Source organism: Sapajus apella, unplaced genomic scaffold (assembly GCF_009761245.1).
Source record: "Sapajus apella isolate SASKATOON/1434 unplaced genomic scaffold, GSC_monkey_1.0 scaffold105, whole genome shotgun sequence".
Classification (NCBI taxonomy): Eukaryota; Metazoa; Chordata; class Mammalia; order Primates; family Cebidae; genus Sapajus; species Sapajus apella.
Genome location: NW_022437045.1, coordinates 5,829,790 through 5,853,167, shown reverse-complemented (window position 1 = coordinate 5,853,167; position 23,378 = coordinate 5,829,790). Strand labels below are relative to the sequence as shown.

Genomic DNA, 23,378 nt, shown 5'->3' with positions numbered 1-23,378 from the left:
GAGATCACACCACTGCACTCCAGCCTGGGTGACAAGAGCGAAACTCCATCTCCATATTAAAAAAAAGATTTACACATCTCCATAAGATCTCACTTTATCCTCGAATTGCCTGTCATTAAAGAAAGTATTAATTGGTCATGTTTTAAAAATATTTAATTTTCTTGGGCTGGGCACAGTGGCTCACGCCTATAATCTCACCACTTTAAGAGGCTGAGGCAGGGGGATTGCTGGACCCCAGCAGCTGGAGACCAGCCTGGACCCACTAGTGAGATCTCATCTCTACAGAAAATAAAAAATTAGCTGGACATGGTGGCATGTGCCTGTAGTCCCAGCTACCTGGGAGGCTGAGGTGGGAGGATTGCTTGAGCCTGGGAGGTTGAGGCTGCAGTGAACCGAGACCACACCACTGCACTCCAGCCCGGGCAACAGAGTGGCGCCCTGTCTCAGAAAAACGATTTCCTCGAATTGTAATCATCTTTTCTCTTCTCCCCACCCCGCTTTTTGTTAATAGTTGGACAGAGAGACTCTGAAGATGTGAGCGAAAGAGACTCTGATAAGGAGATGGCTGCTACGTCGACAGTTGATCAAGACGTCAGAGACGATGGGCAGGAGGAGACCCCTGAAATCATCGAACAGATTCCTTCTTCAGAAAGCAATTTGGAAGAGCTAACACAACCTGCGGAGTCCCAGGCTAATGATATTGGATTTAAGAAGGTGTTTAAGTTTGTCGGCTTTAAATTCACTGTGAAAAAGGATAAGACAGAGAAGCCTGACACTGTCCAGCTACTCACTGTGAAAAAAGATGAAGGGGAAGGAGCAGCAGGGGCTGGCGACCACCAGGACCCCAGCCCGGGGGCTGGAGAAGCAGTCTCCAAAGAAAGCGAACTCAAACAATCCACAGAGAAACCCGAAGAGACCCTGAAGCATGAGCAAAGCCACGCAGAAATTTCTCCTCCAGCCGAAGCTGGCCAAGCCATGGAGGAATGCAAAGAGGAAGGAGAAGAGAAACAAGAAAAAGAACCCAGCAAGTCTGCAGAGTCCCCAGCGAGTCCCGTGACGACTGAAACGGCATCAACCTTCAAAAAATTCTTCACTCAAGGTTGGGCCGGCTGGCGAAAAAAGACCAGTTTCAGGAAGCCGAAGGAGGATGAACTGGAAGCCTCAGAGAAGAAAAAGGAACAAGAGCCAGAGAAAGACACAGAAGAAAATGGAAAGGCAGAGGCTCGCTCCGAGCAGGCCCAGCCACAGGAGGAGGTGGAAGGCGCCCCCGAGCCCCGGTTATCAGCTGAATATGAGAAAGTTGAGCTGCCCTCGGAGGAGGAGGTCATTGGCTCGCAGGGACCTTCTGAAGACAAACCCGCTCCGCTGGCGACAGAAGTGTTTGATGAGAAAATAGAAGTCCACCAGGAAGAGGTTGTGGCCGATGTCCATGTCAGCACCGCGGAGGAGAGAACCGAGGAGCCGAAAATGGAGGTGGAAGAAACGGCAGGGTCAGCGCCTGCTGAAGAGTTGGTTGAAGTGAATGCAGAACCTCAGGAAGCCGAACCTGCCAAGGAGCTGGTGAAACTCAAAGACACGAGTGTTTCCGGAGAGGACCCTGCGCTGGGAGCTGACCTCAGTCCTGATGAGAAGGCGCTGTCCAAGCCCCCCGAAGGCTTTGTGAGTGAGGTGGAGCTGCTGTCATCACAGGAGAGAATGAAGGTGCAGGGAAGTCCACTCAAGAAGCTTTTTACCAGCACTGGCTTAAAAAAGCTTTCCGGAAAGAAACAGAAAGGGAAAAGAGGAGGCGGAGACGAGGACTCAGGGGAGCACACTCAGGTTCCCGCCGATTCTCCGGACAGCCAGGAGGAGCAGAAGGGCGAGAGCTCGGCCTCGTCCCCCGAGGAGCCCGAGGAGATCACGTGCCTGGAGAAGGGCTTAGCCGAGGTGCACCAGGACGGGGAAGGTGAAGAAGGAGCTACTTCCGATGGAGAGAAAAAAAGAGAAGGTGTCACTCCCTGGGCATCGTTCAAAAAGATGGTGACGCCCAAGAAGCGTGTTAGACGGTCTTCAGAAAGTGACAAAGAAGATGAGCTGGACAAGGTCAAGAGCGCTACCTTGTCTTCCACCGAGAGCGCGGCCTCTGAAATGCAAGAAGAAATGAAAGGGAGCGTGGAAGAGCAAAAGCCAGAAGAACCGAAGCGCAAGGTGGATACCTCAGTATCTTGGGAAGCTTTAATTTGTGTGGGATCATCCAAGAAAAGAGCAAGGAAAGGGTCCTCCTCTGATGAGGAAGGGGGGCCAAAAGCAATGGGAGGAGACCACCAGAAAGCAGATGAGCCCGGAAAAGACAAAGAGACGGGGACAGACGGGACCCTCACGGGTTCCCAGGAACATGAGCCCGGACAGGGTTGTTCATCCCCCGAGCAAGCTGGAAGCCCTACTGAAGGGGAGGGTGTTTCCACCTGGGAGTCATTTAAAAGGTTAGTCACGCCAAGAAAAAAATCCAAGTCCAAGCTGGAAGAGAAAAACGAAGACTCCGTAGCTGGGTCTGGTGTAGAACATTCCACCGCAGATGCTGAACCCGGGAAAGAAGAATCCTGGGTCTCAATCAAGAAGTTTATTCCTGGACGAAGGAAGAAAAGGCCAGATGGGAAGCAAGAACAAGTCCCTGCTGAAGACGCAGGGCCAGCAGGCGCCAACGAAGATGACTCTGATGTCCCGGCCGTGGTCCCTCTGTCGGAGTATGATGCTGTAGAAAGGGAGAAAATGGAGGCACAGCAAGCACAGAAAAGCGTAGAGCAGCCCGAGCACCAGGCAGCTGCTCAGGTGTCCAAGGAGCTCAGTGACAGTCAGGGTCATATGGTGGCAGCAGCTGTCATTGACGGGACCAGGGCAGCTGCCATTAATGAAGAAAGGTCTCCTTCTTGGATATCTGCTTTAGTGACAGAGCCCCTTGAACAAGTAGAACCTGAAGCTGCACCGTTAACTGGGGAGGTATTGGAAAGAGAAGTCATTGCAGAAGAAGAAACCCCCGAGGTTACTGAGCCTCTGCCAGAGAACAGAGAGGCCCAGGGTGACACGGTCGTCAGCGAGGTGGAATTGACCTCCAAAGCAGTGACAGCGGCAGAAACTGCGGGGCCATTGGGTGCCGAAGAAGGAGCCGAAGCATCTGCTGCTGAAGAGACCACAGAAATGGTGTCAGCAGTCTCCCAGTTAACCGACTCCCCAGACACCACCGAGGAGGCCACCCCGGTGCAGGAGGTGGAAGGTGGAGTATCCGACATGGAAGAGCAAGAGAGACGGACTCAAGAGGTCCTCCAGGCGGTTGCAGAAAAAGTGAAAGAGGAATCCCAGCTGCCTGGCACCAGTGGGCCGGAAGACACACTTCAGCCTGGGCAGAGAGCAGAGGCAGAAAGATCTGAAGAGGATGCTGAAGCACTGGATCTGAAGAAAGAGACGGATGTAGCACTGAAAGTAGATGCTCAGGAGGTGAAAACTGAGCCTTTTACACAAGGGAAGATGGTAAGGCAGACCACCCCGGAAAGCTCTGAAAAAGCTCCTCCAGCCACGGAGAGCGGAGAGTCCAGTGAGCTTGCAACCACATGTCACGCCGAAACCTTAGCTGGGGGGAAATCACAGGAGATGGTGGTGAAACAGGCTCTCCCCGCTGACTTGGCAGAAACCCCTACAGACAGTGAGACCGATGGAAGCACCCCTGTAGCAGACTTTGATGCACTAGGCACAACTCAGAAAGACAAGATTGTGGAAATCCAAGAGGAGAATCAGGTCGCATCTGGTACCCAGTCAGGGGGTGCAGAAGCAGAGGCAGTTCCTGCACAGACAGAGGGGCCCCCAGCACCTTCCAGTTTTGTGCTCCAGGAAGAAACTAAAGAACAATCAAAGATGGAAGACACGCTAGAGCATACAGATAAAGAGGAGTCAGTGGAAGCTGGACCTGTTCTGTCGAAGACGGAGGGGACCCAAGAGGCTGGCCAGTTTGCTGATGAGAAAACCAAAGACGAACCATTTGTCGAAGGACTGGAGGTGTCTATAGACACAGGCATAGCAGTCAGTCAGGAAAAGGTCACTGAAGTTGCCCTTAAAGAGGAAGTGACAGGAGAAGTTGAATGTCAAAAGGATGATGCTACTGAACTGCAGAGTCACACGAAGTCTGCTCTGTCCCCCGTGGAGAGAGAGAGGGTAGTTCAAGTCGAAAGGGAGAAAATGGAAGCAGAGCCAACTCGTGTGAAAAAAGAGAAACTTGAGCACAAAACAGCTGTTACCGTATCTGAAGAGGTCAGTAAGCAACTCATCCAGACAGTGAGTGTGCGCATCATAGATGGGGCAAAGGAAGTCAGCAGTTTCGAAGGAAGCCCTCCCCCCTGCCTAGGTCAAGAGGAGGCAGCGTCCACCAAAATTCAAGGTCAGAGCTCTGAGGCATCACTAACTCCAACAGCTGCTGCAGAGGAGGAAAAGGTCTTAGGAGAAACTGTCAGCATTTTAGAAACAGGTGAAATGCTGGAGCCTGCAGGTGCACATTCAGTTCTGGAAGAGAAATCCTCTGAAAAAAATGCAGACTTTACTGCTCATGCAGGAGAAGATGCTGTGCCCACAGTGCCCGAGGGTCAGGCCAAATCGATACCAGGGATAGGGTCTGCCATTACCAAAGAAGGCTTACATTCCGACCTGGATGGAGAGAGAACCACCTCACTGAAATCGAAGTCAGATGAAGCTGATGAGCGGGTTGCTTGCCCGGAGGTCAGAGTGAGGGTAGCAATCGCAGAGGATTCAGAGTCTGAACATAGGATTCTGGAACTTGAGACCGAAAGCAGTAAACTTGTCCACAACATCATTCAGACAGCCGTTGACCAGTTTGTGCGTACAGAAGAAACAGCCACCGAAATGTTTGCGTCCGAGTTACAGATGCAAGCTCACCTGATAAAAGCTGACAAGCAGGACGCTGGGCAGGTATCAGAGAAAGACGGAAGTGAACCTCAGGCCTCTGCACAAGATGAACCACAAACTCTTACAGCCAAAGAGGAGTCAGAGCCAACTGCAGTGGGACAGACACATTCCGATACTTCGAAAGACACGAGTGAAGCTTCAGAAAAGACCATGACTGTTGAGGTAGAAGGTTCCACTATAAATGATCAGCAGCTGGAAGAGGTCATCCTCCCATCCGAGGAAGAGGGAGATGGGGCTGGAACAAAGCCTGTGCCAGAAGATGAGGGTCATGCCTTGTTAGCAGAAAGAATAAAGAAGTCACGTGTTGAACCCAAAGACGATGAAAAAGGTGATGACGTCGACCCTGAAAACCAGAACTCAGCCCTGGCCGAAACTGATGCCTCAGGAGGCTTAACCAAAGAGTCCCCAGATACAAATGGACCAAAACAAAACGAGAAGGAAGATGCCCAGGAAGTAGAATTTCAGGAAGGAAAAGTGCACAGTGAATCAGATAAAGCAATCACAGCCCAAACACAGGAGGAGATGCAGAAACAAGAGAGAGAATCTGCAAAATCAGAACTTACAGAATCCTAAAACATCATGCAAGTAAGCCTCCTTTTCTTCTAAGATAATGTTTATCTTTTATGCCAATAGATGGCAAATTTGTTACATAAGGAATCGGAGCAAATGATGCCTTCATGTAGAGCCTTCAGTTGAAGAAAATATCAATTAGATTCAAAGATCTAGGATAGTTTCATGGTTTTTGGTCATTGAAATGCCATTTAGCCTTCTCAGTGTTATGAAAATAATGGCTTCGTTTTAGCCCCTACTGTGACTGCATTAGAAGAAAATGAAAGGGCATGTGTATGTGCACATGTGCATGTTTGACCCTAAGGCATAAGAAATACATTGTGTTCACTCAACTAGCTTGTTGAGTTTTTATAAAAATAACTAGTGGCCCAAAGTGGGTTGATATTAAACTGCCTGAAATATGGTTTACAGCTCTTTTGGAAAAAATTGATTTTTTTCCCCTAGCAGTAGTAATGAGCATTTTTTAAAAATTTTCCAGTGCCTATAATGAGTGACCCTCACTGTGTTAGCCACTTACAGTCACTAGTTTTGTGGCAGTGTAACAGAATACAATACAAGACACTCCCCATCTTTGTTTTCTTTTTTGTTGTTGTTGTTTCTTGTTTTCTGAGAGAGCCTTGCTCTGTCACCCACACTGGAATGCAGTGTCACCATCATGGATTGCTACAGCCTTCATCTCCTGGGCTGAAGCAATTCGCCTGCCTATGCCTCCTGAGTAGCTGCTGGGACTACAGGCATGTGCCACTTCCTGGTCCTTTTTTTGATTTTTTTTGTAGAGACAGGGGTCTTGCTACATTGCCCAGGCTAGTCTCAAACTCCTGGCCTCAAGAAATCCTCCCACCTCAGCCTCCCAAAGTGCTAGGATTATAGTCGTAAGCCACTGTACCCAACCCATCTTTGTTTTGTTTTATTTTGTTTTGTTTTTGAGACGGAGTCTCACTCTGTCGCCCAGGCTGGAGTGCAGTGGCGCAGTCTCGGCTCACTGCAACCTCAGTCTCCCAGATTCAAGTGGTCCTCCTGCCTCAGCCTCCCGAGTAGCTGGGATTACACACACATGCCACCATGCCCGGCTAATTTTTGTATTTTTAGTGGAGATGGGGTTTCACCATGTTGGCCAGGCTGGTCTCGAACTCCTGACCTCAAGTGATCCTCCCGCCTTGCCCTCCCAAAGTACTGGGATTACAGGGGTGAGCCACTGTGCCAGGCCCCATCTTTGTTTATTTAACGGAGTTAAACTATGGTATTATTAGGTCACTTTGACAACTGTCCTGTTGTTAATAAATGAGAGAGGAAAAGGAGATTTTTATTTACGCTGATTCTTCCTCCTTCTACAGTTAAACTCATTGTCTGTTTGGAAGACCAGAATGTGAAGACAAGTAGTAGAAAAAAGTGAATGCTGCTGCTGAGACTGAAGACCAGTATTTCAGAACTTTGAGACTCAGAGAGCAGGCACAACAACTGATCTCATTTCCAGAGAGCCCCTGACAATCCTGAGGCTTCATCAGGAGCTAGAGCCATTTAACATTTCCTCTTTTCAAGCCCACCCTACTGTTTCCCCTTGATAGGCATATAAATTCTGATTTAACATCCTAAATTCTTAACCTGGAACTGGAGTTGGCAATACCTAGTTCTACTTCTCAAACTGGATTATCGTTCTTTATGTATTTATATGTATGTTTTAAGTAATCCTCCTTCTGTATCTATTGTATATTTTTTTCTTAATGTTTAAGGAAATGTGCAGGATACTACATGCTTTTTGTATCACACAGTATATGATGGGGCATGTGCCATAGAGCAGCCTTGGGGAGCTTTAAGCCTCAGCTATAACCCGCAAAAAACAGAGCTTCCTAGTAATAACATTCCTGATCAAGGTACAATTCGTTAAAATTCACTAACGATTAGGTCCATAGTTAGTGGCATTCTGAAATGAGTCGCCTTCCTATTTCGCACAGTGTGCTAAAACTAAAAAGCCTTTTGAAACATGCAGAATGTTCTCTCGTCATTGGGAAATTTTTCCTTCTAACCCAGTGGAGGTTAGAAAGAAGTTTTATTCTGGTAGCAGATTAACTTTCCATCCTTTTTACATCCTACTTGTTATGGTTATTTGGACCAATGAGTATTCTTAATCCTGAGGCAGAGTAGCGAAATGTTTTATATGTTATGAAGAAGAGAATTCACTGTTGTAAGTTTTTGATTCTACTCTTATATGCTGGACTGCATTCACACATGGCATGAAATAAGTCAGGTTCTTTACAAATGGTATTTTGATAGATACTGGGTTGTGTCTGTGCCATATCTGTGCCATTTTAAGAACAATGTTGCAACACATTCATTTGGATAAGTTGTGATTTGATGACTGATTTAAATAAAAGATTTGCTTCACTTAGATTTGCTGGTTTTATTAGATAACAGGAAGCCTGGGATATATGTGTACTACCATAGGATGATAAAGATAATAATTGATAAGCTAGAACTTTCTAATGCAGTCATTACATGAAAGTGTTTTTCACTGGTTTGAGTTGTGTGTTCCGGGGAAGTCGTGGTGGAGATGCTTTTCCTGAAATAAACCAGTAGTTTTTCAGACTGACATCCTTAGTACAATTCTACCATCTGGTAATTCCTGAAAATGTCTGTCTTTTTGTGTGTGTTAATATTTTTGGTTTCAAGCAATAACAAATGTCTCTAGAAAGAAATTTTAAGAAGGCTTAATAGTAAGAATACCTTTCCTGAAAGGTAATCTTGGATTTTTTTTTTCTTTTCTTTTTTTCTTTGAGACTGAGTTTCACTCTTGTTGCCCAGGCTGGAGGGTAGTGGTGCGATCGTGGCTCACTGCAACCTCTGCCTCCCGGGTTCAAACGATTCTCCTGCCTCAGCACCCCCCAACACACCCCGAGTATCTGGGATTATAGGCACCTGCCACGACACCCGGGCAATTTTTTATATTTTTAGTAGAGATGGGAGTTTCACCATGTTGGCCGGGCTTGTCTCAAACTCCCGACCTCAGGTGATCCACCTGCCTTGGACCTCAAAGTGCTGGGATTACAGGCGTGAGCCACCGTGCCTGGCCTGAAAAATTTTTTTAATGTCAAAACGATGCGTCATGCTAATACATTAAGAGTTTTGTCAGACAATTGTCACAGAAAGAGCAGTGTCACCTACTCTTGACATATAGAACTGGCCTGGCATATAGCTTTCTGGACTTTACTCAAACTTGGTACTCCAGTTTGAGAATTTAAATTTTGACTGCTGATTAGCTGGAAAGCCTAGTTTTAGTGGAAAGAAAGTTTGCTTTGAAAACCGAAAGTAGTTTCTTTTATGCTAACAAACCTAACTTCATTCATAATTGGCAGTATTAGTAAAAGATACACCTCAAGAGAGCAGTGTATAGGCTTGTTTGTAGTTGGAAGTCATCTTTTAGGAATTATTCTCAAATAATAGCTACCCATACTTAATTATTAAAATCCTCAAATTCAAAAAACTTTTTTTGAGATATATATGTGTATATATATATAAATTTTTTTTTTTTTTTGCCAACTGAGATTTTTTTTTTTTTGAGACAGAGCCTCGCTCTATTGCCAAGGCTAGAGTACAGTGGTGCAATCTCGGCTCACTGCAACCTCTGCCTCCTGGGTTCAAGCAGTTCTCTGCCTCAGCCTCCCAAGTAGCATCACCACGCCCGGCTAATTTTGTTTTTTTTTTTTTAAGTAGAGATGGGGTTTCACCATCTTGGCCAGGCTGGTCTTGAACTCTTGACCTCGTGATCCACCCACCTAGGCCTCCCAAAGTGCCTGTAGGCGTAAGCCACTGTGCCTGGCCGCCAACTGAGATTTAAATCCAAGTGCTGGTGTCAGGTTTTGAAGAGGAACTAAAAGTTTTGGAAATGACCAATTTATAACAAGTTCATATTGACTCCCTCTCTATGGCAGGAAGACATTCTATGCTATTTTGAACAGATTAAAGATTTGTGTAGTTTGTGGGAAGTGGATGTTTTTGTTTAAAGTCCACCTGTGTTTGTCTTTTCCTGCCACCTGTGGTCAGGTGCCCGCTGGCCATCACAGTTGAGATTCCATGAGTAGCCGCTTCACAACGTGCTTCTACTCCACCTGGATGTGCCCAGAGTCGCTCCTGTACAAGCTCTATATCTATGTCCATTGAGAACATCATTTTAACAAGAGGAACACCAACAGTAGCATGAAGTAACAATACCGTTTTATAATTCTAAAGCTGCTGTTAATTTATGAAGACATAATAATCTAATGTAAACTGCAGAAGTCAGAGCAAGTGCCTCCATTTTGTTATTTTTGGCGTTACTACAGAGCCATGTACAATAGAAAGCAATGCAAGACTTGTAAACTCTCGCCACTTCTTGTAATTGAGGAATATAAAATGTTCCCCCTCAGGTTATTTTGCTTACAGCGGTACCCATGAGTTGCCTCTCTCTGTACATAGATACGTTGTTCCAATATTTTCCTTTAATGTTTGGAACTGTGATAGTCAAGGGCTGAAAATTTTACTTTTCAGTATAAGCTTCCAGCTTAGCAATTACCTCTAGTCCAAGGCAATATCTGATTCCTAGTTCTGTTTGGGGCAGATTTTCATTGAAATAAAATGCAATCTAATTAAATGCCGTGGATTTTCTTTCTGTAATTTCACTGTGATTCAGTTTCGATTGCTCTTCTCTTGTCGGTTGTGATATTCATCACACATTTAAGCTCTACTCTCAACTAGCTCCCTTTGTTCATAGAGCATCATGAGAGTTTAGAATGAATATATCTGGGATAGGTGCGAATGCACAAAAATCTCTATTCATGATCATAACCTTTTTGGGTCCTGGGCTCCTTTAATTAGAGTCTCATTAAGCTTCTAGCTGACCTCTGATTCCCCAGCCTAACGTTTCATGTACAGTTTTTGGATAGTCACACAAACCTTCTCTGAAATGCCAACCAATAACCAGAACCAGAGTTAGAACCTCTTTTCCAACCCTGTAAGAAAGGAAATGGACACAGTCCAGTGCTTCCCACATAGTAGAGCTTGGAACCCAGACACAAAATCAGTGTCATGTAAATTCAAATCTACACGACTATAACTTTTTTTCCTTTAATTTTTTTTTTTTTTTTTTTTTTTTTTTTTGGGATGGGGTCTCACTCATGTTACCCAGGTTGGAGTGCAATGGCGCTATCTCGGCTCACCGCAACCTCCGCCTCCTGGGTTCAGGCAATTCTCCTGCCTCAGCCTCCTGAGTAGCTGGGATTACAGGCACGCACTACCATGCCCAGCTAATTTTTTGTATTTTTTTTAGTAGAGACGGGGTTTCACCATGTTGACCAGGGTGGTCTCGATCTCTTGACCTCGTGATCCACCCGCCTCGGCCTCCCAAAGTGCTGGGATTACAGGCGTGAGCCACCGCGCCTGGCCTTTTCCTTTAATTTTTAAACTTTTATTTTTATTTCATATTTTGTAGAGATGGGGTCTGGCTCTGTCGCCCAGGCTGGAATAGAGTGATGCCATCAGAGCTCAGTGCAATCTTGAACTCCCAGGCTCAAGGAATCCTCCCATCTCCTGAGTAGCTGGGACTGCAGGCATGTGCCACCATGAGATGGCGCTTTGCCATGCTGCCCAAGCTGGTTTCAAACTACTGGCCTAAAACAGTCCTCCTGTCTTGGCCCCCCTAAAGTGTATTCTATATTTTTCTTTTATTTTGAAGTCCTAGTCAAGAATAGAGAATTATATACATAGATGTTTAATAGAGTTGGGGTTTTGGTACATTGCTCAGGCTTGTCTCAAACTCCTGGACTCAAGCGATCCACCTGCCTCAGTCTCCCAGAGTGCTCAGATTACAGACATGCGCCACCACATCTGGCTCTATTCTATTTTAAATAAAAGTACAAATTTTATTAATGTGCACATGGGAGGTTTCATAATGAGGACACTCAAAGTGAGCCTTCACTTTGAGGACCCCTTCAAAATGCAGGGGAAATTGTCCATTTTAATGCACTCGCTCCGTCACCCAGGCTGGAGTACAGTAGCTCAATTATGGCTCACTGCAACCTCTGCCTCCTAGGTTCAAGCAATTCTCACACCTCAGCCTCCCGAGAAGCCGGGACTACAGGTGCCTGCCACCATGCCTGGCTAATTTTTGCATTTTTAGTACAGATGGAGTTTTGGCGTGTTAGCAAAGCTGATCTTGAAAACCTGGCGTCAAGTGATCTGCCCACCTCAGCCTCCCCAAGTGCTGAGATTAGAGGCATGAGCCACTGCGCCCGGCCATGACTATTCATTGCTAATGGGATTCTGGAAGTGGACCTGCTGCTTACAGACAACCTGGTGCAACTTTTATACACATGCAGATTTCTCCTAACACATTGCTTACTGCCTCCAAGCTATTTATCTGGAATTAGGAGAATAAGCTGAGCCCTTATTTTAATGTGAGAAAGCTGAGACTTTGAAGTGATAACACAGGTTTGGCTAAGCTAACCAGGATTTGAAGATAGCATGGTGGTGAAAATAATCATGATTTATTTATTTGAGAAAGGGCCTCGCTCTATCACCCAGGCTGGAGTGCAGGCATGCAGTCATGGCTCACTGCAGCCTCAACCTCCTCGGCTCAAGCAATCCTCCCACCTTAGCCTTTACAACACCCATGGGCATGCCCCACCATGCCCAGCTAATTTTTAAGCTTTTGTAGCGACCAGGTCTCTCTATGTTGCCTAGGCTAGTGGTCTCCCACGCCTGGACTCAAGCCATCCTCTTGCCTTAGCCTCCCAAAGTGTTGTGATTACAGGTGTGAGCCGTGGTGCCCGACTGTAATAGACATCTTTACTGTAGTGTTCTGCAGTTATGAGTGAGGTCATCTTGCAACTGTGCATATTCTTCTATCACTTGCTGACATTAAAAGTTGTTTGTTTTTTTTCAGAGACGGAGTCCTTGTCGCCCAGGCTAGAGTGCAGTGGCGCAATCTCGGCTCACAGCAACCACCACGTTCCGGGTTCAAGCGATTCTCCTGCTTCAGCCTCCCGAGTAGTTGGGATTACAGGCGTCCGTCACCACACCCAGCTAATTTTCTTTTCTTTTTTTTTTTTTTGTATTTTTAGTAGAGACAGAGTTTCACTATGTTGGCTAGGCTGGTCTTGAACTCCTGACCTCGTGATCCACCCGCCTTGGCCTCCCACAGTACTGGGATTACAGGGGTGAGCTACTGTGCCCGGCTGACATCAAAAGTTTTAACAGAAGTGTAGTTTAACATGTAATCTCTCAAGAGAAGTTTCACTGACTGTAACACCCATGTTTAGAGACCAGAGGTAGAGTAACAATACCTAAATGATGAAATAAAGACCTAAGTCTAATTTGCCCACAAAAGAATATTGAGTGCTAAAGCCTGCTGCTAATTCTTAACCCTGTGCTTTTTTTTCTATTGTTCTAATAATCTCACATAACGAGGTATAATTAATGAACAAAGAGGCAATACTCTAAATAAGGCTAATTTTAAAACTACATTATGCTTGATCCTACTTATCCCTGTTAGCCTCAGGGGCTTACCTAATTCCCAGAAAAGCAGATGGAATTGCCTCCAAAATTTGAAATCTAAACAAAACAAGGGTCCTTCTTAAAGACTACAGAAATGAGTAGGCTGGGCCTGGCGGCTTACGCCTGTAATCCCAGCACTTTGGGAGGCTGAGGTGGGGAGATCACCTGAGGTTGGGAGTTAGAGACCAGCCTGGTCAACATGGAGAAACCCTGTCTTTACTAAAACCACAAAATTAGGCGGGTATGGTGGTGCACGTCTGTAATCCCAGGTACTCAGGAGGCTGAGGCAGGAGAATCGCTTGAACCCGGGAGGCGGAGGTTGCGGTGAGCTGAGATAGCACCATTGCACTCCAGCCTAGACAACAAGAGTGAACCTTCATCTAAAAAAAAAAAAAAAAAAAAAAAAAGACTACAGAAATGATACTGCAGAGATGATGGCCAAGGAGCCATTTCAAGACGTGAGATTTACCCTACAAAGTTATTGAAATGATTTAGCTGGGAACAGACGCAATCCTCCCACAGTAGTGATCCTCAGTGTTGGGTTAGTGAAGGGTCCCACTCTCCGCCCAGGTTTGTGCTGCCACATGTCTGATTTCCACATGGCCAGGGTGTTATTGTACGTAATGAGTTACGACCACAGATGTTTGACATCCTGCATGGCACAGGGCAGCCCTGCATGAGACAGGTGTTTCTACCTAAAATGCCAGTGGCATCTAGCTTGCAGAGAATTGAGGCCTGGCGGTTGAGAGGAGATTAGTTTACACACTGTTAGAATAATCCAGGCAAGCTGGGTGTGGTGGCATGCACCTGTAGTCGCAGCTACGCAGGCGGCTGAGGTGGGAGGATTGCTTGAGCCTAGGAGTTGAAGATCAGCTTAAGCAACATAGGGAGACCTTTGTCTCTAAAAAGAAAAAATTCAATTAATAAATGGTTTAAAAAAGAGAATAAACCCAGGCGAGGTGGCACATGCCTATAATCCCAGCACTTTGGGTGGCTGAGGCGGGCGGATCACAAGGTCAGGAATTCGAGACCAGCCTGGTCAATATGGTGAAACCCCGTCTCTACTACAAATACAAAAATTAGCCAGGCGTTGTGGTGCAAGCCTATAGACCCAGCTACTTGGGAGGCTGAGGCAGAAGAATTGCTTGAACCCGGGAGGTGGAGGTTGCAGTGAGCCGAGATCGTGCCACTGTACACCAGCCTGGGCAACAGAGCGAGACTCCATCTCAAAAAAATATATAATAATAATAATCCAGACAAGAACTGATAATGGCCTATATTAAAGTAGGAGCAGTTTGGCTGGAGATCCATGGGTGAGATCCAGAGCTGTTAGGAGGCAGATCAACAGGGTACAGTACCTGATTCTCTGTTGTGGGAACTGTGGGGTGAAGAATGAAGTTTTTGTATGGCCAAACTGGATATGGAGCCACATACTGACATGAGTGTGGGGGAAACTGAGGAGCCTAAGAGCTATCCAAGAGTCAGTGGGGTTGGCAGCTCAGTATGTGGGTCTCACAGACAATTCGGAACAGAGAGACATCAACAACTCTTTTGCCTTCTTTGTGTCCTTAGAAACACATAGAAGACCATCTACAAGATCCTTGCGTCATTTCTTAGTATCTCACGTGCAAGCTTCAGCTTGGTGACTGAGAAAGAGTTCACCTGCCCTGTCTCAGCCATCCGTCATTTCAGAATGTGGAACTAAAGACAACTTCACAAGATTTTCCCACTGTGAAAGTGCTTTATAAACGAGGATGCAAAATGTACTGTAAAGCATTAATATCAGTAATTGCAAGAAAAAGGCAAATTTTGGTAAAACTTTCCACCAGGAACAACTTAGTGACTGCTGATGACTGCTACTGTCTCCCTGAATATTTTGGTGGATTCACAGCAATGGCACTGATGTTTCTTAAAATTGACCAAGTCTACATGGTATTCACACATGCTCTTATTTAGAAGCTAATATCCACTTTGTGTGTGATGCACACTTCTTGCTTCTCCACGTTGCTTTTGGGGCATTTGTTGCCTGCTAGCACATCTCCAGAGGGAGGAAGGGACCAGGTGGGGAGGGGGACTGGAGTTGGGCGTGGGTCAAACAGCAGATGGTGTATTTTTCAGGCTCTTGGCTCTCTCTGGCTGGCTGCCTTCAGACCTTTGCTTGTTGGCATCTCTTATCTAATTGGAAAGAGAAAAAAATTCTTCAGTCCATTTTCTTTCTGGTTTTTTTAAGATGGAGTTTCACTCTTATTGCCCAGGCTGGAGTGCAATGGCACAATCTCAGCTCACCGCAACCTCTGTCTCCTGGGTTCAAGTGATTCTCCTGCCTCAGCCTCTCGAGTAGCTGGGATTACAGGCACACGCCACCACACCTGACTAATTCTTGTGTTTTTAGTAGAGAGGGAGGTTTCTCCATGTTGGTCAGGCTGGTCTTGAACGCCCAACCTCAAGTGTTCTGTCCACCTCAGCCTCCCAAAGTGCTGGGATTACAGGCATGAGCCACTGCACCTGGCCAGTCCATTTACTTTTGTTAAAAAAAAAAAAAAAAAGAAATGGCAAAATGCTAGGAAGAGTTTCCTACACAGTATGATGGTAGCAGAAAGGGCCCTGGAATCGGGAAATTCGCACTCTGTAATTACCACTAAGAAGTTGTGTGAAGGCCAGGCACCGTGGCTCATGCCTGTAATCCCAGCACTTTGGGAGGCCAAGGTGGGAGGATCACTTGAGCCCTGGAGTCCGAGACAGCCTGAGCAATATAGTGAGACCCCGTCACTACAAAAAATAAAAAAATTAGCCAGCTGTGGTGGGATGTACCTGCAGTCCCAGCCACTCTGGAGGCTGAGGCAGGAGGATCACTTGAGCCCAGGGGGTCAAGGCTACAGTGAACCCATATTCATACCACTGCACAGAGCGAGACCCTATCTGAAAAAAATCAAGTTGTGTGACCTTGGCAAATTACCTAATGTCATTTCATCTTTTCATCAGGATCCTTGCCTTCCTTTTTATTTATTTATTTATTTTTAATTGCATTTTAGGTTTTGGGGTACATGTGAAGAACATGCAAGATTGTTGCATAGGTACACACGTGGCAGTGTGATTTGCTGCCTTCCTCCCCTTCACCTATATCTGGCATTTCTCCCCATGCTATCTCTCCCCAACTCCCCACCCCTCGCTGTCCCTCCTCTATTTTCCCCCAACGGACCCTAGTGTGTGATGCTCCCCTCCCTGTGTCCATGTGTTCTCACTGTTCAACACCTGCCTATGAGTGAGAACATGCAGTGTTTGATTTTCTGCTCTTGTGTCAGTTTGCTGAGGATGATAGTTTCCAGGTTCATCCATGTCCTTACAAAGGACACAAACTCATCGTTTTTTATGGCTACATAGTATTCCATGGTGTATATGTGCCACATTTTCCTGTTCAGTCTATCATCGATGGGCATTTGGGTTGGTTCCAGGTAAACTGTGCTGCAATGAACATTCGTGTGCATGTGTGCCTTCCTTTTAATAAGGAAGAGCATACAGGTGGCCTCTTTAAAAATAATTTAGGGTATTTGTTACTTTCTGCTACATTTTATTCTGTGCTGGCAGATTAGGAAGGCATTGAGAAAAAAAGACAGGGAGATTTAGAATAAATCCCAGAGCTTCCCACACATGGACTTTTTCTAAGAGTTCATGCACAGATCTGCACCTTGCCCACAGCTCATTTAGGAGCCCTTGCCACAAAGGCATAATCACACCACAGTCGGCACAAATGCCCTTGCAGACCTTCATGAGCTCCTCTGGTTATTAGAATTCTGAGAAGCAAGTAGAGCCAAGACAGGACAGAAGCAATATAGTCACGCTGCGCTGCTCAGAGTATGGCTCCCAGCATCAGCACCACCCAGGAACCTGCATCATAGCAGAAGTGATATAGCCACGCTGCGCTGCTCAAAGTATGGCTCCCAGCATCAGCGCCACCAGGAACCTATTCAAAACTGTGGCAATATAAAGCTATAGAAAGGCTATAATAAGTGAATTTTCTTAATGACAGAATAAAGAGGTTCACAGGTAAAAATGTTTTTCCTTCCCCTTTTCCTCCGCCTGGGCAGCAGAGTGAAGAAGTGGTAGCTATTGCTTCTAGCTCATAGAAATGCTTGCATATTTGGAAAAATATTTTTTCCTTTTTAACATAATTTGGACAAAACTAGATCTAAAGCCAAACATAAGAAAGTAGGCCAGATGAACAAGAAAAGCCTTGCCTTACACTATTGCCCGAGCTTTCTCTTTTTTGCAAAATGAAAGGCTCCTCACTTGCCTTTTTTATTCTTTTTCTTTTTTTTCTTTTTTCCTGAGACAGAGTCTCACTCTGTTGCCAGGCTGGAGTGCAATGGCATGATCTCGGCTCACTGCAACCTCCACCTTCTGGGTTCAAGAAATTCTCCTGCCTCAGCCTCCCGAGTAGCTGGGACTACAGGCACGCGCCACCATACCCAGCTACTTTTTGTATTTTTAGTAGAGTCGGGGTTTTACCATGTTGGCCAGGATGGTCTCCATCTCTTGACCTCGTGATCTGCCAGCCTTGGCCTCCCAAAGTGCTGGGATTACAGGTGTGAGCCACTGCGCCCAGACCTTCCCTCTCTTCCTCCTTTCCTTCCTTCCTTCCTCCCCACTTCTTTCTTTTTTTTTTGAAACAAGGTCTCACTCTGTTGCCCAGGCTGGAGTGTGGCGCTGTGATTATGACTCACTGTAGCCTTGAGACCTCACAGGCTCAAGTGATCCTCCCACCTCAGCCTCCTGAATAGCTGGGACCACAGGCATGCACCATCACACACAGCTAATTGTCATTGCTTCTTGTAGGGATAAGGTCTCCCTATGTTGCCTAGGCTGGTCTCAAACTCCTGGGCTCAAGTGATCCACTTGTCTCAGTCTCCCAAAGTGCTAGGAATACAGACATGAGCCACCGCCCCTGGCCACGGGGACCTGTTAGTTGCCTAGTACTGCTCAACCTTTAGATATTGGGTGTTAATAACATTGGGAAGTAATAGAAAGAGCCTTGCTTTAGAGTCAGTCATATGGGAAATTGAACCCTGGCTGTTTCTATTTGTCGGTAACCTCAGAAAAGTTATTTAGCCTCTCTGGGCCTCAGTTTTCTCATCTGAAAAGAACAAGAGACATGTTTGACAGGATTCTTAGGAGTCAATGAGACCAGGTGCATGGGGTGGCTCACGCCTGTGATCTCAGCAATCTGGGAGGCTGAGGCGCGCAGGTCACTTGAGGCTAGAAGTTTGAGACCAGCCTGGCCAACATGGCGAAACCCTGTCTCTACTGAAAATACAAAAATTAGCTGGGCATTGCTGTACACACCTATAATCCTAGCTACTCCGGAGGCTGAGGCACGAGAAACGCTTGAACCAAGAAGGTGGCACATATTGCAGTGAGCTGAGATTGTGCCACTGCTCTCCAGGCTGGGTGACAGAGCAAGATTCTGCCTCAAAAAAAAAAAAAAAAAAAAAAAAAAAGCCGGGTGCGGTGGCTCAAGCCTGTAATCCCAGCACTTTGGGAGGCCGAGGCGGGTGGATCACGAGGTCAAGAGATCGAGACCATCCTGGTCAACATGGTGAAACCCCGTCTCTATTAAAAATACAAAAAATTAGCTGGGCATGGTGGTGCGTACCTGTAATCCCAGCTACTCAGGAGGCTGGCAGGAGAATTGCCTGACCCCAGAGGTGGAGGTTGCGGTGAGCCGAGATCGCGCCATTGCACTCCAGCCTGGGTAACATGAGTGAAACTCCGTCTCAAAAAAAAAATGGCTGAGCATGGGAGCTCACGCCTGTAATCCCAGCACTTTGGGAAACTGAGGTGGATGGATCACAAGGTCCGTAAATTAAGACCATCCTGGCCAACATGGTGAAACCCCGACTCTACTAAAAATGCAAAAAATTAGCCAGGCATGATGGCATGCGCCTGTAGTCCCAGCTACACTGGAGGCTGAGACAGGAGAATCACTTGAACTTGGGAGGCAGAGGTTGCAGTGAGCCGAGATGTGCCACTGCAGCCTGGGGGGGGGGGGGGGGGGAGAGAGAGAGAGAGAGAGAGAGAGACTTCGTCTCAAATAAATAAATAAATAAATGAAAGCACACATAGCAGGCATAGCAGGCAGACACCCAATACGGGCTCTGCCTTCCCTCCCCTTCAGCCTTTCAGTTGACAGTGCCTTCTTCACAAGGATCCATCTTCCCAACAAATGGGGAAGTTTAGCAGGGTGGGTATGGCACATTTTCCAGAGAACAGCATAAGCTCGATTCACAAATTGAATAACTTTTTTATGTTAAAAAATATTTTGATCTGCCTGAAAACAAAACCAAATAATATCATTTCATCCTGGTCCATTTTTTTCCACACTAAAAATTGTCACAGCCTAATTTTTATCTTATTTAGAGATTTGCTAAAAGTTCAGTCAATATTCTTACTGTTATGTTAAAGGAGCTAGTTCTAGAAAAGGACAATTAACTGATCTGTATCTTAAGATAATCAACTTTTTATTTGTTTAAAGACTTCTAACCTTAAATCTTGTTTTCTTGCAAATGCTGTAGAGCAATCCATTGCTCTAGATCAAAACAGAGGAGTAAAACGAAGCAAAATGCAATTTAAATATTTGGAAGGTTCTGAAATTTGTCATGAAGATGCAAATATCAACTTGAAGAACAAGTTGCATTCTATTACAGTAAACTACACTCAACCTACAAATAATTTTCTTTTTTTTGAGACAGGGTCTGGTTCTATCACCCAGGCTGGAGCACAGTGGCACAATCCCAGCTCACACAAACTCTGCCTCCTAGGTTCAAGTGACAAGTGATTCTCCTGCCTCAGCCTCCCAAGTAGCTGGGACTACAGGTGCGCGCCACCACATCCAGCTAATTTTTGTATTTTTAGTAGAGATGGAGTTTCACCATGTTGGCCAGGCTGGTCTCAAACTCCTAACCTCAAGTGATCCGCCTGTGTTGGCCTCCAAAGTGTTGGGATTACAGGCATAAGCCACCATGCCCAGCCTACAAATAATTTTGTTTTAGAATTCACTCCTAGTGAATAGTGAAAAGAGGACTTCCCCTTCCCCATCATAATCCCCAGCCAAGTTGCAGGAGCAGGTCCCCCATATATACCATCCTCCCGGCCATCCTTCACTTTTTTTTTTTTTTTTTTTTTTGAGACACAGTCGCACTTTGTCCCTAGGCTGAAGTGCAGTGGTGCGATCTCAGCTCACTGCAACCTCTGCCTCCCAGGTTCAAGTGATTCTCCTGCCTCAGCCTCCCGCGTAGGTGGGACCACAGGTGGGCACCACCACGTCCAGCTAATTTTTGTATTTTTATTAGAGACGGGGTTTCCTCATGTTGGCCAGGATGGTCCTGATCTCCTGACCTCCTGATCCGACTGCCTCGGCCTCCCAAAGTGCTGGGATTACAGGTTTGAGCCATGGCACCTGGTCCATCCTTCCTTCTTAAATGCCTAGATCTTCTTAAACATAGCAATGTTGTATTTTACCTGAAATCTGTGACTGAGACCTGAAATTTTGAACTGAAGGGTTTATTTGGATGCTTCAGGTCTTCCTTTTCTTGCAAGGTGAAATTTCAAAAGCACCAATGACTAATACCTGTAACAAGGAGAAGGTTGAGGTCCACTCTACTCTCCATTCTTAAATCATTATCCAAAGCTACCTTTTAATGGCCATGCTTTCTTCCTACTAAAGCCATATTTCCTATGGTAAAAATCCTGCAGTACTCTATACAATCTGTTTTTTAGCAGCATCTGTTGAATGAGTGAGCCACTTTGGATTTTCTTTTCTTCTTTTTTTAAATAAAGACAGGGTTTCTCCATGTTGGCCAGGCTGGTCTCGAACTGCTAACCTCAGGTGATCCACCCGCCTTGGCCTCCCAAAGTGCTGGGATTACAGGCTTGAGCCACCGCGCCTGGCCTGGATTGTTTTCTTTGTGAGAGGAAAAGTAATAGCACCAGTGTGTTAATGAGAGGTAGAACCAGAAGAATGACAGCTCAAATTAATGTTGCTTATGTCATCAACTGAAATTTCCAAAGCTTGTTTAAATTAGTACCATCCAAAACTCAGAATAGTTTGCTAAATTTATACCCTTGGAACTGGAATAGGCACTGGGCATTCCAGGGTGGGGTGGGTGGGCTTCAGTATCTGCAGCTAGCTCTTCTTTTTGGGAGGAACCTGGAGTTCTGCATGTCTGCCTTGGTGGAGGAGGTGGCCACAAGCTGGTTCTAGGAGACCCTGATTCCACAGATGGTTACCAGGTGAACACAATGCCTGCCCTCCCCCTCCATCAACTTGGGGAGCTGAACTGGGGCTGGCTGCTATCTTGCCCTTACCCACCACTATCCCTTGTGATCCCTCTTTCTGGTCTCCAAGACCCTGCCCTTTGGCTGCACCTCATGTCCTTTCAAGGCTGCATTGGGGCATCCTGGAGGGCTACAGAGGCACACCCTCATTTACCCTCTCACAGATAATCAGAAAGGTCAGCTTGGCACAAGGCTGTCATTTGACAGATGTGAAACATTTGCTAAAAAAGATGTAATGGTTGGGCGTGGTGGCTCATGAGGTCAGGAGTTCAAGACCAGCCTGACCAACATGGTGAAACCCTGTCTCTACTAAAAATACAAAAATTAGCTGGGTGTGGTGGTTCGTGCCTGTAATCCCAGCTACTCAGGAGGCTGAGGCAAGAGAATTGCTTGAACCTGGGAGGTGGAGGTTGCAGTAAGCCAAGATTGCGCCATTGCACTCCAGCCTCCAGCCTGGGCAACAAGAGCAAAACTCTATCTCAAAAAAAAAAAAAAAAAGGACATAGTGGAAAGCCCTTTTTTGAGACAGAGCCTTGCTCTGTCACCCAGGCTGGAGCGCAGCCGTGGGATCTCAGCTCACTGCAACTTCTGCCTCCCAGTTCAGGCAATTTGTCTGCCTCAGCCTCCCGAGTAGCTGGGACTACAGGCATGTGCCACCATACCCGGCTAATTTTTTGTATTTTTAGTGGAGACAGGGTCTGCCTCCCTGGCCTCCAAAAGTGCTGGGATTATAGGTGTAAGCCACTGAGCCCGGCCACTACTTAATATTTAATAATCAAGGTTTATATTGCTATTCAAATTTGTGTCATCTTTAGGTAAACATCTCCTGGCCTCTCTTTTTTCCCTGTAAAAGCAAGCTGGGGTGGCTGGGCACAGTGGCTCACACCTGTAATTCCAGTACTTTGGGAGGCTGAGGCGGGCAGATCACATGAGGTTATGAGTTCAAGACCAGCCTGGCTAACATGGTGAAACCCTGTATCTAGTAAAAATACAAAAATTAGCTGGGCATGGTGGTGCACGCCCATAATCCCAGCTATTCGGGAGGCTGAAGCACAAGAATTGCTTGAATCTGGGAGGCAGTGGTTGCAGTGAGCTGAGATTGTGCCATTGCACTCCAGCCTGGGCTACAGAGCAAGACTCCATCTCAAAAATAAAATAAGGCCAGGCATGGTGGCACAAGCCTGTAGTCACAGCACTTTGGGAGGCCAAGGTAGGTGGATCACGAGGTCAGGAGTTCAAGACCACCCTGGCCAACACAGTGAAACCCTGTACTGAAAAAAAAAATACAAAAATTAGTCCGGTGTGGTGGTACGCACCTGTACTTGGGAGGCTGAAGCAGGAGAACCGCTTGAACCTAGGAGTCGAAGGTTGCAGTGAACTGAGATCACACCACTGCACTCCAGCCTAGGCGACACAGTAAGACTGTCTCTAAATAAATAAATAAATAGCCAGGTGAGGAGGCTCACGCCTGTAATCCCAACACTTTGGGAGGCTAAGGCGGGAGGATCATGAGGTCAAGAGATGGAGACCATCCTAGCCAACATGGTAAAACTCCATCTCTACGAAAAATACAAAAATTAGCCGGGCATGGTGGTGCACGCCTGTAGTCCCAGCTACTCGGGAGGCTGAGGCAGGAGAATCACTCGAACCTGAAAGGTGGAGGTTGCAGTGAGCCGAGATTGCGCCACTGCACTCCAGCCTGGGTGACAGAGTGAGACTCCATCTCAACAACGACAACAGCAACAATAAATAAATAAATAAAAATGTTGGGGCAAGGTGATCATGGCAACTTTACAGAGTGTACTCATTTGACTCTAACAAACTTATGACCCAAAGCAGTTATGAACATCTTCATTTTACAAGTGTGGAAAATACCACTCAGGTTAGAGCAACTGCCCAAAGTTCTGCAGATAAGAGAAGATACAGCACTGACTCCTCAAGCACTGCTACATACCCCCTTCCTGTATCTCTTTGGGTTGACAAAGAGATAAAGATGAAATCATACA

At 46.2% G+C, this 23,378-nt stretch overlaps 1 protein-coding gene across 2 annotated transcripts in view; it reads left to right on the top strand.

Annotated features, from left to right (window-relative positions):
- Positions 1-7,905, top strand: part of AKAP12 (A-kinase anchoring protein 12) — a 115,147-nt gene extending 107,242 nt beyond the window's left edge. For both annotated transcript variants that reach the window (XM_032258826.1, XM_032258827.1), the window contains 2 exons: positions 512-5,532; positions 6,852-7,905. In XM_032258826.1, the coding sequence (XP_032114717.1) occupies positions 512-5,520 (5,009 nt within the window). In that variant the 3' untranslated portion in view covers positions 5,521-5,532; positions 6,852-7,905. The remainder of the gene's footprint in view (positions 1-511; positions 5,533-6,851) is intronic.
- The last annotated feature ends 15,473 nt before the right edge of the window (positions 7,906-23,378 follow it).